General features: G+C 41.8%; 1 protein-coding gene across 50 annotated transcripts in view; it reads left to right on the plus strand.

Moving 5' to 3' along the window:
- The window catches only part of TRMT9B (tRNA methyltransferase 9B (putative)), a 65,315-nt gene that overhangs the window by 28,056 nt on the left and 20,732 nt on the right, over positions 1–16,527 (plus strand). For 22 of the 50 annotated variants that reach the window (XM_085002934.1, XM_085002944.1, XM_085002937.1 and 19 more), the window contains one exon: positions 14,057–14,253. Coding sequence is in view for 26 of the 50 variants with exons in the window: in XM_085002913.1 (XP_084859039.1) it covers positions 15,758–15,768 (11 nt within the window). In the remaining 24 variants the exon portion in view is untranslated. Of the gene's footprint in view, positions 1–14,056; positions 14,254–15,549; positions 15,769–16,527 lie in introns of all 50 variants that reach the window. The other 28 variants (XR_014831854.1, XR_014831855.1, XM_085002911.1 and 25 more) reach the window with 4 other exon arrangements.

Here is a 16,527-nt window from a genome sequence, read left to right on the forward strand (position 1 = left end):
GGAATCCTAGTGATATTCTGAGGTGTGAGCTGAATCCGAGGTCTGAATGTTTACAGAATGCAATCAGGGTAAGAGGAATCCTAGTGATATTCTGAGGTGTGAGCTGAATCCGAGGTCTGAATGTTTACAGAATGCAATCAGGGTAAGAGGAATCCTAGTGATATTCTGAGGTGTGAGCTGAATCCGAGGTCTGAATGTTTACAGAATGCAATCAGGGTAAGAGGAGTCCTAGTGATATTCTGAGGTGTGAGCTGAATCCGAGGTCTGAATGTTTACAGAATGCAATCAGGGTAAGAGGAATCCTAGTGATATTCTGAGGTGTGAGCTGAATCCGAGGTCTGAATGTTTACAGAATGCAATCAGGGTAAGAGGAGTCCTAGTGATATTCTGAGGTGTGAGCTGAATCCGAGGTCTGAATGTTTACAGAATGCAATCAGGGTAAGAGGAGTCCTAGTGATATTCTGAGGTGTGAGCTGAATCCGAGGTCTGAATGTTTACAGAATGCAATCAGGGTAAGAGGAATCCTAGTGATATTCTGAGGTGTGAGCTGAATCCGAGGTCTGAATGTTTACAGAATGCAATCAGGGTAAGAGGAGTCCTAGTGATATTCTGAGGTGTGAGCTGAATCCGAGGTCTGAATGTTTACAGAATGCAATCAGGGTAAGAGGAATCCTAGTGATATTCTGAGGTGTGAGCTGAATCCGAGGTCTGAATGTTTACAGAATGCAATCAGGGTAAGAGGAATCCTAGTGATATTCTGAGGTGTGAGCTGAATCCGAGGTCTGAATGTTTACAGAATGCAATCAGGGTAAGAGGAGTCCTAGTGATATTCTGAGGTGTGAGCTGAATCCGAGGTCTGAATGTTTACAGAATGCAATCAGGGTAAGAGGAATCCTAGTGATATTCTGAGGTGTGAGCTGAATCCGAGGTCTGAATGTTTACAGAATGCAATCAGGGTAAGAGGAATCCTAGTGATATTCTGAGGTGTGAGCTGAATCCGAGGTCTGAATGTTTACAGAATGCAATCAGGGTAAGAGGAATCCTAGTGATATTCTGAGGTGTGAGCTGAATCCGAGGTCTGAATGTTTACAGAATGCAATCAGGGTAAGAGGAGTCCTAGTGATATTCTGAGGTGTGAGCTGAATCCGAGGTCTGAATGTTTACAGAATGCAATCAGGGTAAGAGGAATCCTAGTGATATTCTGAGGTGTGAGCTGAATCCGAGGTCTGAATGTTTACAGAATGCAATCAGGGTAAGAGGAGTCCTAGTGATATTCTGAGGTGTGAGCTGAATCCGAGGTCTGAATGTTTACAGAATGCAATCAGGGTAAGAGGAGTCCTAGTGATATTCTGAGGTGTGAGCTGAATCCGAGGTCTGAATGTTTACAGAATGCAATCAGGGTAAGAGGAATCCTAGTGATATTCTGAGGTGTGAGCTGAATCCGAGGTCTGAATGTTTACAGAATGCAATCAGGGTAAGAGGAGTCCTAGTGATATTCTGAGGTGTGAGCTGAATCCGAGGTCTGAATGTTTACAGAATGCAATCAGGGTAAGAGGAATCCTAGTGATATTCTGAGGTGTGAGCTGAATCCGAGGTCTGAATGTTTACAGAATGCAATCAGGGTAAGAGGAGTCCTAGTGATATTCTGAGGTGTGAGCTGAATCCGAGGTCTGAATGTTTACAGAATGCAATCAGGGTAAGAGGAATCCTAGTGATATTCTGAGGTGTGAGCTGAATCCGAGGTCTGAATGTTTACAGAATGCAATCAGGGTAAGAGGAATCCTAGTGATATTCTGAGGTGTGAGCTGAATCCGAGGTCTGAATGTTTACAGAATGCAATCAGGGTAAGAGGAATCCTAGTGATATTCTGAGGTGTGAGCTGAATCCGAGGTCTGAATGTTTACAGAATGCAATCAGGGTAAGAGGAATCCTAGTGATATTCTGAGGTGTGAGCTGAATCCGAGGTCTGAATGTTTACAGAATGCAATCAGGGTAAGAGGAGTCCTAGTGATATTCTGAGGTGTGAGCTGAATCCGAGGTCTGAATGTTTACAGAATGCAATCAGGGTAAGAGGAGTCCTAGTGATATTCTGAGGTGTGAGCTGAATCCGAGGTCTGAATGTTTACAGAATGCAATCAGGGTAAGAGGAATCCTAGTGATATTCTGAGGTGTGAGCTGAATCCGAGGTCTGAATGTTTACAGAATGCAATCAGGGTAAGAGGAATCCTAGTGATATTCTGAGGTGTGAGCTGAATCCGAGGTCTGAATGTTTACAGAATGCAATCAGGGTAAGAGGAGTCCTAGTGATATTCTGAGGTGTGAGCTGAATCCGAGGTCTGAATGTTTACAGAATGCAATCAGGGTAAGAGGAATCCTAGTGATATTCTGAGGTGTGAGCTGAATCCGAGGTCTGAATGTTTACAGAATGCAATCAGGGTAAGAGGAATCCTAGTGATATTCTGAGGTGTGAGCTGAATCCGAGGTCTGAATGTTTACAGAATGCAATCAGGGTAAGAGGAATCCTAGTGATATTCTGAGGTGTGAGCTGAATCCGAGGTCTGAATGTTTACAGAATGCAATCAGGGTAAGAGGAGTCCTAGTGATATTCTGAGGTGTGAGCTGAATCCGAGGTCTGAATGTTTACAGAATGCAATCAGGGTAAGAGGAATCCTAGTGATATTCTGAGGTGTGAGCTGAATCCGAGGTCTGAATGTTTACAGAATGCAATCAGGGTAAGAGGAATCCTAGTGATATTCTGAGGTGTGAGCTGAATCCGAGGTCTGAATGTTTACAGAATGCAATCAGGGTAAGAGGAATCCTAGTGATATTCTGAGGTGTGAGCTGAATCCGAGGTCTGAATGTTTACAGAATGCAATCAGGGTAAGAGGAATCCTAGTGATATTCTGAGGTGTGAGCTGAATCCGAGGTCTGAATGTTTACAGAATGCAATCAGGGTAAGAGGAGTCCTAGTGATATTCTGAGGTGTGAGCTGAATCCGAGGTCTGAATGTTTACAGAATGCAATCAGGGTAAGAGGAGTCCTAGTGATATTCTGAGGTGTGAGCTGAATCCGAGGTCTGAATGTTTACAGAATGCAATCAGGGTAAGAGGAATCCTAGTGATATTCTGAGGTGTGAGCTGAATCCGAGGTCTGAATGTTTACAGAATGCAATCAGGGTAAGAGGAATCCTAGTGATATTCTGAGGTGTGAGCTGAATCCGAGGTCTGAATGTTTACAGAATGCAATCAGGGTAAGAGGAGTCCTAGTGATATTCTGAGGTGTGAGCTGAATCCGAGGTCTGAATGTTTACAGAATGCAATCAGGGTAAGAGGAATCCTAGTGATATTCTGAGGTGTGAGCTGAATCCGAGGTCTGAATGTTTACAGAATGCAATCAGGGTAAGAGGAATCCTAGTGATATTCTGAGGTGTGAGCTGAATCCGAGGTCTGAATGTTTACAGAATGCAATCAGGGTAAGAGGAGTCCTAGTGATATTCTGAGGTGTGAGCTGAATCCGAGGTCTGAATGTTTACAGAATGCAATCAGGGTAAGAGGAATCCTAGTGATATTCTGAGGTGTGAGCTGAATCCATGATGCCTGGGAGGGACCAATCCTCAGGAGAGGATGCCAGGCAGCCCAGTAGGTTTGATGCTGAGATGCTCACAGGAGGCACCAGCAGTGTACCTCCTCCTCTCCCAGTAGATTTTTTCCCAGTTTAAGCTTGTCGGTGAGCTGAGGCATGATGAACAAACAACATGCTGTCTGCTAACTACCCTGGCCTGGCCTGAGCAGTGTTACAGAGGGAAGCAAGGATCGTGGTCCTTCAGAAGTCACCACAGAGTCATCTCCTGCTCACACACATCTGACAACCAGGGTCCCTCTCCTTCTTGGTTACACCCAGGCTTCTACCTGGCCTCTGAGACAGAGCTGCCTACGTCTGTGCTCAAATAGCCTTGTAGTCCATCTTCCTGTCTTGTGTTATTATTTATATATAAACGTATATATACACACATATATAAATATGAACATATATATATACAGAGAGAGAGAGAGAGAGAATATGAATTATTTGAGATGCCAGGCTCTCTCACTGATAATGAGTATCCCTTTTTAACCCTTTCCTGGTGATAACTCTAATACTACTTGGTTTTCTTCTAGGTAAGAAAAAACTTTATTTCCTTTCCTATATATATTTTGCAGACACACATTATGTTTTACTTCTGTGAACAAAATCGTATGACAACAACAACAAACAAGTGTACTCTGTTCACTTCTATAGACATCTGCTAGCATTAAACAGACTAGTCTGTTCTTTCACTGTCCTTCAGCTTTTGATTCCATGATGTCTTTTACATAAGCCTGTTTTTCTTGTGCTTTCACTATTTCTAAAGTAGCATTAGACCGACTTGTATATTGTACTATATTTTGCATCACACAGAAGAGTAAAGAGAGATGGTTACAGCAGCTGGACTCCATTTCGTATTGTACCCTTATTCCAGTTCATTCTCATAGCTCCTTCCTGGGAACCTGGGCCCCACTGTTCAGATCTTGGGCTGACATCTTTTAAACATCTTACATGTTTAGATGTCAGGGCAAGAGAAGTGCTGGCTGCCCTGACCTGGTCTTTTTTGAGCTCTGCAGTGTATTCCAATGTGTTAGATGTTTTATACAGCTGTCAATATTAATGCTGCTGGATATTTTTAAGACGAGGGTCTTAAAAATATCCAGCCAAGTTTAAAAAGTATTAGCTACAGAAAATTATAATTTTATTTGGACCTAGAAACAGAATTTGGTACCAAAGCTTTTTATTTGACTGTCAGTCACTTCACACTTTCCCAGCCTCGTTCTGGGTGAACTGATAAGTTTGGGGATGGTGATAAGAAGAAATTCGAGGAGTTCTCATCATGGCTCAGCGGTTAATGAATCTGACTATAATCCATGAGGACTCAGGTTCGATCCCTGGCCTTGCTCAGTGGGTTAAGTATCCGGCATTCTTGTTGCTGTAAGCTGTGGTGTAGGTCACAGACTAGGCTCAGATCTTGCATTGCTATGGCTGTGGCGTAGGCCGGTATAAATTGTCAGGCATGAAAGTTCTATTGTGCTCTTGGGATGTTAAAACACACGTCTATCTGAAGAATCAGAGCCTTAAAAGAAGAAGGGCACTTTCAAATTTATCTGTACTTCTTCATATCTAAGATGAAGTCAGGATACCAGAAGAAGCTAAGTGACTTGCCCAAGGTCACATAGCTGGTGATGACCTGGGCCCATGCGGTCTCCCCATACAGTATTTTTTCATCACATCAAAATGCCCCAAGTCCTCCTTTTGAAGTTTTATTTGTGAAGCTCTATTGGTGTTTCCTTTTTCAAAGTGTGTGTTTTTTTGACTGAGTGAATGTAAAGGAAGAACACACTTGTGTGTGTCATCTCTGTTCTCACTCTGCTCTCCTGTGTCACTGTTTAACTTCTAATGCCCAGGTGTGGAGGTTTCCCACAGAACAGACAGTTCTGAAACACCAGCCACGTGTCCTACAGTTCAACTCAATTCTGACATCATCTACCTGGAGACAGGCTTGGATCCCACACATGAAGGGCTCAGTCCCACAAGATTGCTGCCCTCCCCCTTACACACACACACACACACACACACACCCCAACACACACGCATACTTCAGATGCCTTGATAAATCCAGGTTGTCACCTGTGCTTCTGACCCAATGGCTGTAAATTGGAGGTTCCCATGACCCCCTTCTCAAATTAGGTTAATTTGATTAGAGCAACTCACAGAACTCAGGAAAATATTTTATTTATTAGGTTACTGGCTCATTTTGAAAATATGTACCTCAGGAACAGCCAGATGGAAGAGATGCATAGGGCAAGGTCTGGACCTTTCAAGGCCCCAAGTGTCTGCCCCCTTGGAGTTTGAGGTGTGACGCCCTCCTGACACATGGATGTTTTTGATCACCAACATGGGAAGTTCTCCAAACTCTATCCTTTGAAGTTTCTAATGGAGGAAGGATTGTTTAACACCTTGGCCTTCAGTGTTTGAACTCTCTGGAGGTCTGGGGGATGGGCCTTTAGGTTCAACTTTCTAATCACCCAGACTGGTTCCCCTGGCAACCAGCCCCATCCTCAGGGGCTTTCCAAAGGTCACCTCATTAACATAAACTCCGGTTTGGCTGAAAGGGGCTTGTTATTTATTAATAACAAAAGACACCAATTTCACTTTTGTCATCTGGAGCTGTTTCAGAAACTGGGAAAAATTAAGTATTATAACAAAAGATGCCTCTATGTCTTTCATATAGGAAATCACAAGAGTTTTAGGAGCTCTGTGCCAGGAGCAGTGGATGAAGACCAAATATGTATTTCTTATTATAAACTACAATATCACACTGACTGAATACTTATGACAAAAATGCCCTCATGTACAAGGAAAATATAGAGAACCTGACAAAAATTATTAAACAAAAAATGAGGAGAAGGCATAAAATGGGTATTGCTATGAATTTCAAAGAGTTTTGCAAAGTTCAGCTACTTCTTTTCTCCCTCAATATATCTGCATGTGGTTATAACTTATTTTTTTTTGCTTTTTAGGGCTGCATCGTGGCATATGGGAGTTCCCAGGCCAGAGGTCAAATTGGAGCTATAGCTGCTGGCCTATGGCACAGCTACAGCAATGTGGGATCCGAGCCACATCTACAACCTACACCGCAGCTCACAGCAACCCAGTCCTTAACCCACTGAGCAAGGCCAGGGATCGAACCCGCATCCTCATGGATCCTAGTCAGGATCTTTAACTGCTGAGCCGTAAAGGGAACTCCCAGTATAACTTTTATGTATTAGAAGTACATTTTCATGACTAGAATTATTTTGGTTTCTTATGTTCCAATGAAATATTTCCTATTCATTTATCCAACAAAGATGACTGGGTGCTTGCTTTGTACCAGGCTGTGTTCACAGTGCTGGGTGTATAGGGCAGGGAACCAAAAACGTCTGGCTTCCTGGTGTTTACACACTAGTTGAAGCAGACAGGCAATATACAATGACAGAGGGTTGTTGAAATGGAAGACTTTCTCGTTTTCATGTTTTGCACAGAAGTGCAGAAATACAGTAGTATTAGTCAACATCCTGTCAGGAAAGCAGAAGCCCTACTAGTTATGTTAACAGAGAGAACTTAATATAAAGAGTTGGTGAATCAGATACTAGAAAACTGAGAATGCAGAGAGGGAACGAGTGGGGTAGGATAGCAAGAGCTCCTAGATTGCCACCCTGTGTAGGGGGAACCAAGAGAAGAGAACACTCTTTTCAGAACCTGGAAGCTTAGAGGAGGGCCCCTGGAGCTGGGAACTAGACCAGGGGGACTTCAGAGAGGACATATGAAATTAGGATGCAAACTCTGGGAAGGGAACGCTAGCAGCTAGTGCTGTTACCTCCAGAGCTCAGACAATGGGACCTGGATATAGATGTCTTGGCAGGGGCGCTGCTTGGCTGGTGGAGGTATCTCATAGGGTATGAGAAGGGCTGGTGCTGGAAGAGTGGAAGAGAACTGGGAACTGATTGCTCCTGGAAACAAATGGTGCTGCCACTGAGTGCAGGGCTGTTGCCAGGTAACACTGGCAGGAACAGGAAGCAATCAGAAAGGGGCTGGATCCTCCTCTTTCCTCTCGCCTCCCAGACGCCCTTTGGTATAGTGAACACTGTGTAGGGAGCCACTTGGCAAAGAAGAAATATTGTCTGCAGAGCCCCCACGCCCACAACATAAAGCAGGGTGGAGAAGGGAGTGCAGGAACCACAACTTCACAACAGGCACTGTCAGTCCCCAGGACATTAGGGGGCAGCTACTCTCATGTGCTGAAACTAATTGTTAGAACACCCGAGCAGGACTTGCAGGAGAAGTGGCAGAAATCTGCTAACATTGACCATTCTAACCATTTTTTAAGTGTACAGTTCAGTGGCATTAAGGACATTCACACTGTTGTGCAACTAACTTCAAGAATTCTTTTCCCCCTCCTAAGCTGAAAACTCTCTACCCATTAGGCAGTAACCCTCCTCCCCTGACCCCCAACCTCCCCCCTCCTGCAACCACCACTCCACTCTGTCTCTATGAATTTGGCTACTCTGAGAAGCTCACAGAAGTGGATAATCTGACATTTGTCCTTTTGTGTCTGGCTTATTCCACTTGACATAATGTCTTCAGGGTTCATCCATGTTGTCGCATGTGTCAGAATTTCATTCCTTTCTAAGGCTGGCTATAAATCAGGGGTTCCCATGACCCCTCCCCCCAGATTAGATTAGTTTGTTAGAGCAGCTCACAGAACACAGGAATATGGAGTTCCTGCTGTGGCTCAATGGGTCAGGAATCTGACTGGTTTCCATGAGGATTTAGGTTCAATCCCTGGCCTCACTCAGTAGGTTAAAGGATCCAGCATTGCTGCAAGCTTTGGTGTAGGTTGCAGATTCAGTTCGATCTTGCATTGCTGTGGCTGGGGTGTAGGCTGGCAGTGCAACTCTGATTCGACCCCTAGCCTAGGAACCTCCATATGCCACAGGTGCAGCCCTAAAAAAAAAAAAAAAAAAAATACAGCTGAATGAGAGGCAGCCCAAAAACACAAGACAATGACTACCAAGATGCTAGTACTGATAGGTTTCTCTATAACACAGGGTAGACACAAGGGAGCATACTTAAAGCAGTGAATCAGCTGGTCCCTCTCATTCTCCAAATGTCCTTTTGAGATTTTTCAGGTCTGTGAAATCCACAAGAGTGGGAATTCTTGGATTACTGGGGCAAGGCTTAAACTCAGGCTGAGGCGGTGGGAAAGGAGATGGCAGACATATAAGAAGAGTAAGATGGAGGTGGAATCTGTAGATAAGATACTTGATGGTCTGGATTCTACTACACTTTGCACATGGACTCTCTTTCCTGAGTCACAAACACAATCAGACTTTTTTTTTTCAGTAATAATTCCATGAGGTCAATTGTATTATAAACACATCTTATGAAATACACTAATACAAATTTCATCCTCACATTTCTTTTCTTTTTTTTCTTTTTTTTTTTTTTTTATTTTCCCACTGTACAGCAAGGGGGTCAGGTCATCCTTAGATGTATACATTGCAGTTACAGTTTTTTCCCCCACCCTTTCTTCTGTTGCGACATGAGTATCTAGACTCATCCTCACATTTCTCTCCCTAATTCTACTCTTAGAAGAAGCATCCCAAGATCTACAGTTTTATGGCTGACCACCATGAGCTCCATGTAAACGCTTCCCCTTGAACGATCAGTAAAATGACCGTGACATTCCTTGCCACCCAGCCTGTCAGAACCTTCTTTCCTAAGACGAAAGAGGATGGGTACTGCTCTGCTTCTCTTCTGCTCTTGCCTTTGGTGATCAGGACCATCTTCTCCCACTGCTGTTCTGGGGAGCCTCTTACCTCGACTTTAACACGGACAGAGAGCTGGTCTTGTCTGACACCAGGAGCAAACGCCTGGGGAAGCTGGGTGTTATATTTTCATTTTTTCTAAATCTCATATTTGATTTTTTTTTTCTTTTCTGGCATTCTCTAATCTACGAAATCAAAATGAATTGTAATTGAGTTACAATGAATATGACCTAGTTGGTGCCTGTGGAGGAGTAGCCTTTGATAACACATTTCATAACTGACACTGTGCTGTCTTATTTCCTGCTTTCCTGTATTCTCCTCCTGGTTCCATCCTCAGCCCTCACAGACACATGCTCCTCGCCCAGATGTTACCACTTTCATTTCCTTTATTTAGATGCCACAGATAATATTCTATTCCAACATGAAGTCAATTTAGACACATAGTTTTTGAACATTTTCAAGAAAACCAGGTATTCTTTGAGACTATTTGATCTTTCCCCTCAAACAAACTCTTCTGATTTCATCCACTTTCTTCCCACATATATTTACTCTAACAGAGAGGGCCCCTCTTGGGATTACAGAGAGGGTCAGAGTCTCCCAGTGCTGCATATTTTGTGGTTTTAAAGCTCCGAGTTTGTTCTGCTCAAAGGATTTCAATCAGAAATGCCAGCTGCCCCGTTCCTACCATTTCTACTGTAATCTCTCTGGTGTATCTTTAAGAGGTTCTGCGTAGCGTAGGCACTATTAATTACAAGAGCACCCTGTTTTACTTGCCTCATTAGAGGGAGTAATACTCAGAATTAAAGGATCACTCCAAATTATAAAAACTGATACTGCTTGCTACCTTTGCTTTTCTGTCAATAGATTGCTTGCTCCTTACTATTGTCTGTTCACTGCTATTCTGTGTCATTATGTTAGCCTGTAGCTTCTTGAGAGTAAGCACCACCCAGTTTCTGTTCTTCTCATAGCTACCAGTTGCCCAGTAGTTGCTCAGTCAATAAATATTGACTTGGATTAAATTTAAGAATGGTAGAATTCTAATAGCACATAGCTAATCTCTCCTCTAATACTGACACGTATGGACGTCAACTACTGGTGATCCATGGTCTCCTAGCCTCATTTTTTTCCTTGCTCTGCACAATCTCTTGATTTAATTCACTGCCAAGTCAGAGGATGATGATTTTTTTTAATATTTTTTTTAATTTTCCCACTGTACAGCAAGGGGGTCAGGTTATCCTTACATGTATACATTACAATTACATTTTTTCCCCACCCTTTCTTCTGTTGCAACATGAGTATCTAGACAAAGTTCTCAATGCTATTCAGCAGGATCTCCTTGTAAATCTATTCTAAGTTGTGTCTGATAAGCCCAAGCTCCTGATCCCTCCCACTCCCTTCCCCTCCCATCAGGCAGCCACAAGTCTCTTCTCCAAGTCCATGATTTTCTTTTCTGAGGAGATGTTCATTTGTGCTGGATATTAGATTCCAGTTATAAGTGATATCATACGGTATTTGTCTTTGTCTTTCTGGCTCATTTCACTCAGGATGAGATTCTCTAGTTCCATCCATGTTGCTGCAAATGGCATTATGTCATTCTTTTTTATGGCTGAGTAGTATTCCATTGTGTATATGTACCACCTCTTCCGAATCCAATCATCTGTCGATGGACATTTGGGTTGTTTCCATGTCCTGGCTATTGTGAATAGTGCTGCAATGAACATGCGGGTGCACGTGTCTCTTTTAAGTAGAGTTTTGTCCGGATAGATGCCCAAGAGTGGGATTGTGGGGTCATATGGAAGTTCTATGTATAGATTTCTAAGGTATCTCCAAACTGTTCTCCATAGTGGCTGTACCAGTTTCCATTCCCACCAACAGTGCAGGAGGGTTCCCTTTTCTCCACAGCCCCTCCAGCACTTGTTATTTGTCGATTTATTAATGATGGCCATTCTGACTGGTGGGAGGTGATAGCTCATGGTAGTTTTGATTTGCATTTCTCTTATAATCAGCGATGTTGAGCATTTTTTCATGTGTTTGTTGGCCATCTGTATATCTTCTTTGGAGAAATGTCTATTCAGGTCTTTTGCCCATTTTTCCATTGCTTGATTGGCTTTTTTGCTGTTGGGTTGTATAAGTTGTTTATATATTCTAGAGATGAAGCCCTTGTCAGTTGCATCATTTGAAACTATCTTCTCCCATTCTGTAAGTGATGATTTTTAAATGATCTCTAGTCCAGCCTGCTCTCCTGAGCTTCACATCTATCTTATTTTGTTGTCTTGTAGGTAGCACAGAAACAAAACCTGAACCCTCCTTGGATGTATTCCCTCCAACGGTGAACTATAGCGCCGTCTAAAGGGCCCTCTTCTTTATTCTTCTGTGCCCTCCTTCACATATTTATACAGTAGACATTTATTGAGCGCTGAGTATATTGCAGTACCAAACACGGATGTAGCAGCCATGAGATCCATTCTCGCTATCTGAAAAATGTTGCCATCAATCACAGAACATAAGGGATATACACAAGCAATTCAGCCCATAGTATAAAATGTGATGTGCACACCTGTGAAAACCTGGATTATAACATTCCTCACACCTGATATGGGCTTTTGGCATTTGTGGATTTAAATACTTGTGATGGCCCAAAGGACTATGATGTAGTAGTGTATACTGGGTTAATTTTATCTATTTATCTGTCGATCACCCTATTTCTATTTACTTAAGGCAAAGCGTAAGTAGTCCAGGGATTCAGAAGCTCGGAAGCTCTTGGAATGTTCCATACCTAAAGCAAAGCTTCTATCACATTTTAATTTTCTGCTTCTTTGTATGTTTCCCATATTAAATTTTGAACTCCTGCATTAGGGGACTTAAAAATCTCTGTCCCTAGTGCTTTACATATAACAGAGGTTTAAGTAATATTTGTTGAATGAATGAATGTGTATTTTTAACCTAACATTGAAATTATTTTTTTCCAATACCTGACATTTGCCCTGAGCCACAGTTTAAGGTAGTGACCATCTTCCCAGGAAAACACACACCCATAGTTAACCTCAAAATTTTGGAAGGTTTGAATTACAAATCTTTGCCCTCAAAGGTGGTTACCCGTTTATTCAGGGAGAATGGGAAAAGAAATGCATTTTTTAATACTAAATGCTCCAGAGATGTATGTCTGAGAAAATAAAAGGACTCATTTGAATTCAACTTTTTTTTAAAGATAGATACTACCCTATTTTGTCTCTAAACAGCAACTTATTGGAAAAGATAATATGATTCATACGATTTTAACAGAGGCAAACCTGGATCATAGTTTAGTAAACTTGTGGGAAGTCAATTACAGGTATGGGTGTTTGGGGGTATTATTTGGGCATAGAGAAAATTCTCCACCCTTGCTTTCACATGAATAGCTCACACACACCTGCTGCACTATCTGAAATGCTTTTCATTAGCTAACCTTTCTGACAAGGACCCGGAACACTCTGTCCTCAGTGGCATATCAGAGGGGGCAAAGGCATTGGGCACTAATGCCTGAAGGAAAGGTGCTCAGACAGCCAGGTGGGCTGGTGACAGAGCAGCCGCAGGTCAAGGCAGGAAGGGTGAATCCCAGGGGAGCACTTGAAGGGGCTCAGACAATAACATCATCTCCTTTATGATTAAGGCAGCCTTTAAAATTGCAGCGGGAAAGATGAGATCTTTTGATGAGTAGCTCTTTCAAGACTCTCCTTAAATGTTCTTCCTAAAAAGCCAATCTTTGTGGCTCTCAGAGGTGCAGATCTTATGCCTGCATCAGGGTGAGAGATGATGGGTTAAAATGTATATGCACATTCTGAAGACCAGAGGGAAGCTTTCCAAAGCACACCCAGATCAGTGCTTCCTATATAGGGATTAATACTGGGGTGGGTGGAAAGCCACATACATCCCACCCCGCCATCCTGAGAATCACTGTGTGCAAGAAAGGGAACTAGTTTGTGGCACTGGGGTGAACACACAAAGAATATGAAGACCGAGAAAAATGGTTAAGAACTGTGATCAAGATTGAAGTCCATTTACCTCATTTACAGATGAGGAATCAGTCCCCAGGTATTACAGGATGGGCTCTTCCTACAATAGCATGCATCTCTCCAGACCTCATTTTCCACACCAAGACCTCTCCTTTACAAAGTGCTCTTTGGCATACATTCTTTTTTTTTTTTTTTTTTTTTAAGTAACTCAGGGTATTTTGATGGATTTCATGACTGACCCGCTGTATTAGAAAAAAATGTGAACGATGAAGAATAACTAGGAGTACTTGTCAAAGTGACATGGAAGTAGCTGATAATATGAGCAAATACTGAACAGTTAAAATTTTACTGGAATGATTTAATAACACATAATACTATTGCCTTAAATAGTTACATTTAATTAAGCCACTGGATCCAAAGTTGACTCTCAATGCTTGTAATTTTTCTAGGAACAAGACGAAATCACCTCATTTAATTTTGGGAGAAAGTACTGTGTGTTTTACAGAAAGCTGAGGAATTGATTCAGAAATTGCTCTTATAGTTCTGCCTCGTTCCACATATTAATGGTTCATTTTAATCCCTTTTTCTCTAGGTAATTTATGCATTTGTCCAGAGGTAAACTGAGCTGCAGCTGATTCAAAATTTTCATTATGTAAAATGAACTTTAGTATTTTTTTTTCCAAACAGGGCCTGTATTCCCTTCCAAGATTCATGCAAAGTGGTTCATTGTGTGAAGGACCTCAGTATTTGATTCACTCCTACAACTTTTCACTGACATTACACAGTGAGGAAATTATTAGCAACAACTATCGCTCTCTGAGGGTGGAAACTGCCATGATTCACAAAGACAAGAAGTAATTTTCTGTAATCACAAGATGACTCAGGTTAGTAGCTTTCAGCTATTAGACCAATTCAAATAATATGAGGTGAAATATTCAGTAAACCTAATTAGTCCCAATTCCTATAATTTAAACTTTATGACAATATGATATAAAGTAAGCTGGAGTTTATTTTTGTAGTAGGTCAAAGAAAAATATCTGAAAATAGTTATCCAGGGAGAGTTAAAATTATAAGAATGTGTTTATAGTGTTTTATGAGAGAGTGAAATATGTTTATAAGACTTAAGCATGTTGTGAAATGATAGTTTTTATCATGTGAAAGTTTGAAGTATAATTTGTACTTGAAACTAATATGTATATGTTAAATTTGAAGTATTGTGTATTAAAAAGTTTTTTTAAAAAAACCTATGCACTTTATAATTAAGTCTTTTTATAAGTCAAGTCTTGGAACTGTCCTGACCAATTTATATTTTCACTTTGGAAATATAGTTTGAATATATCTTTGAAACGTCAAGCAGTCTTATGATCTTTTTTATTACTGTGTCTTCTGTGGTATTTTAAATAGGAGAACAATTTACAGTGTTTATATTTGTTTAGTAAAAAAAATGTGACTACTGCATGTCCTGGTTATAAATCTCTAAAATAGGCTTCTTTCTGCAAGACAAGGAAATTATGAAACACAAAACACAACTAGGAAAGCTCAGTCATGGCCTTGCTTCTTCTGAGTGCCTCTGAACCCCTACCAGGGTATTAAGGATTCAGGACCAATATTTGAGGACTGGTTTATCTGGAGTAAAGTATTGTCTTGAAGAGGGAGCTAAGGAAACAGTTCACTGATTTATTGGTTTTACAGTGAATTATTGAGTGAAAGCACTACACAATATATAAAAGAAAGGTTAAGTTTCAGTTCCTGCCCTCCAGGAGCTTCTAATCTAGTTGGGAACATATAGAGTTGAGAGTTCAAGACAGTATCAAGAGAAATTCTATAAGAATGACAGCAATAATAAGTATAGCTGCCCATAAAATCATTATGGGAGGGGGAAGAAGCTGAGTTGGACTTGGAAGGCCAGTAAGATTTTTGGAAGGGGAACATTTCAGGTGGGAAAGAAATAGCCTGCTAGCTTCAGCAAAGACAAGGCCCATTCAGGGAAAGGTGAGTAGAGTTCTTTGGGTGGAGCTGAGAATTTGAGTTGTGGCACTTACTGGACATGGCTAGAAAGCTAGACTGTCACCAGGTCATGAGGCTTTTGAACACTAAATTAAGGAGTGCAAGCTTTATCCCATGGAGGCCCCCTGAAGGGTTTTCAGCAGGGAGGGAAGATTATCAAATTGACATTACAGGAAAATTTTCCAGCATTGGCGTGAAACAGAGATTCTAAACTGCTTTTCTTGAATTCGTGGAGGGAAAATTACAAGTTACAGCCATTGAACCTGAAAGAGCACATGTGCCGTGTGGTCTCTGCAGTCGCCTTCCAGAAACTGACCAATAATTGAAAAGGAATATTGCAACCTTCCAGCATCATATTAGAGGTGGCAGGTGTCATCAGGAATGGGAGAAAGGTAAGGAGGACAGAGAGACCAGTTAGAAAGTTACACTAACAGCTCAGATACTAGGCTATGGGGAAAAAAAAAAAAAAAAAGATGGAGAGGTGGTGAAGATGGCAGCACTATTATAACTCTGATTGTGTCTTGGGCTAGTGCTGGTTCCAGCAGGATATTGCACCCCTGTACGTTCTGTTGCCATGGGGCTCCAACAAGAGCCCTTTCATCTCTGTGTAGCAAGTCCTGTTGGGAACTCTGGTGGCCACAGCACATCTCCTCCACTGTGGCACCCCCTGAGCTACATGCCATGATCGTGAAGCCACATTCATGCCTATGAAGACTGAAGTCTTTTGCTTGCAAATATCAAAACAAACGTCCTCAAGCACAAAAGGGGGACTTGTTGGGAGGGTATTAAATAGCTGATAGAATAGAAGAAAGAGCTGCAAACCAAACCTCAGGAAAGGTGAAACTTGAGGGTACTTCCTTTAGTGATCTGGCTGCAACTACCTTTTGCCAGTTTCCTGAGGGAGAGAAAATGGTTGTTCCAAATTATGTGACCAGCAGGCTCCAGCATCACCTGGAGTATAAAGAGAGGTGTGGTTCCTTAAAGGAAAAGCCCATAAGCAGAAGTTGTTGGGGTTTTTTTTTTTTTTTTTCTCTTTTTGGCAGGGGGTCTAATCGGAGCTACAGCTGCTGTCCTACACCACAGCCACAGCAACGTCAGATCCAAGCTGTGTCTACAACCTACAACACAGCTCACAGCAACGCTTTAACCCA

The sequence above is a fragment of the Sus scrofa genome, chromosome 17 (genome assembly GCF_054392235.1).
Source record: "Sus scrofa isolate SSC_HxYL_T2T_F1_AM1 chromosome 17, Sscrofa_HxYL_maternal_Yorkshire_Landrace_v2.0, whole genome shotgun sequence".
Lineage (NCBI taxonomy): Eukaryota > Metazoa > Chordata > Mammalia > Artiodactyla > Suidae > Sus > Sus scrofa.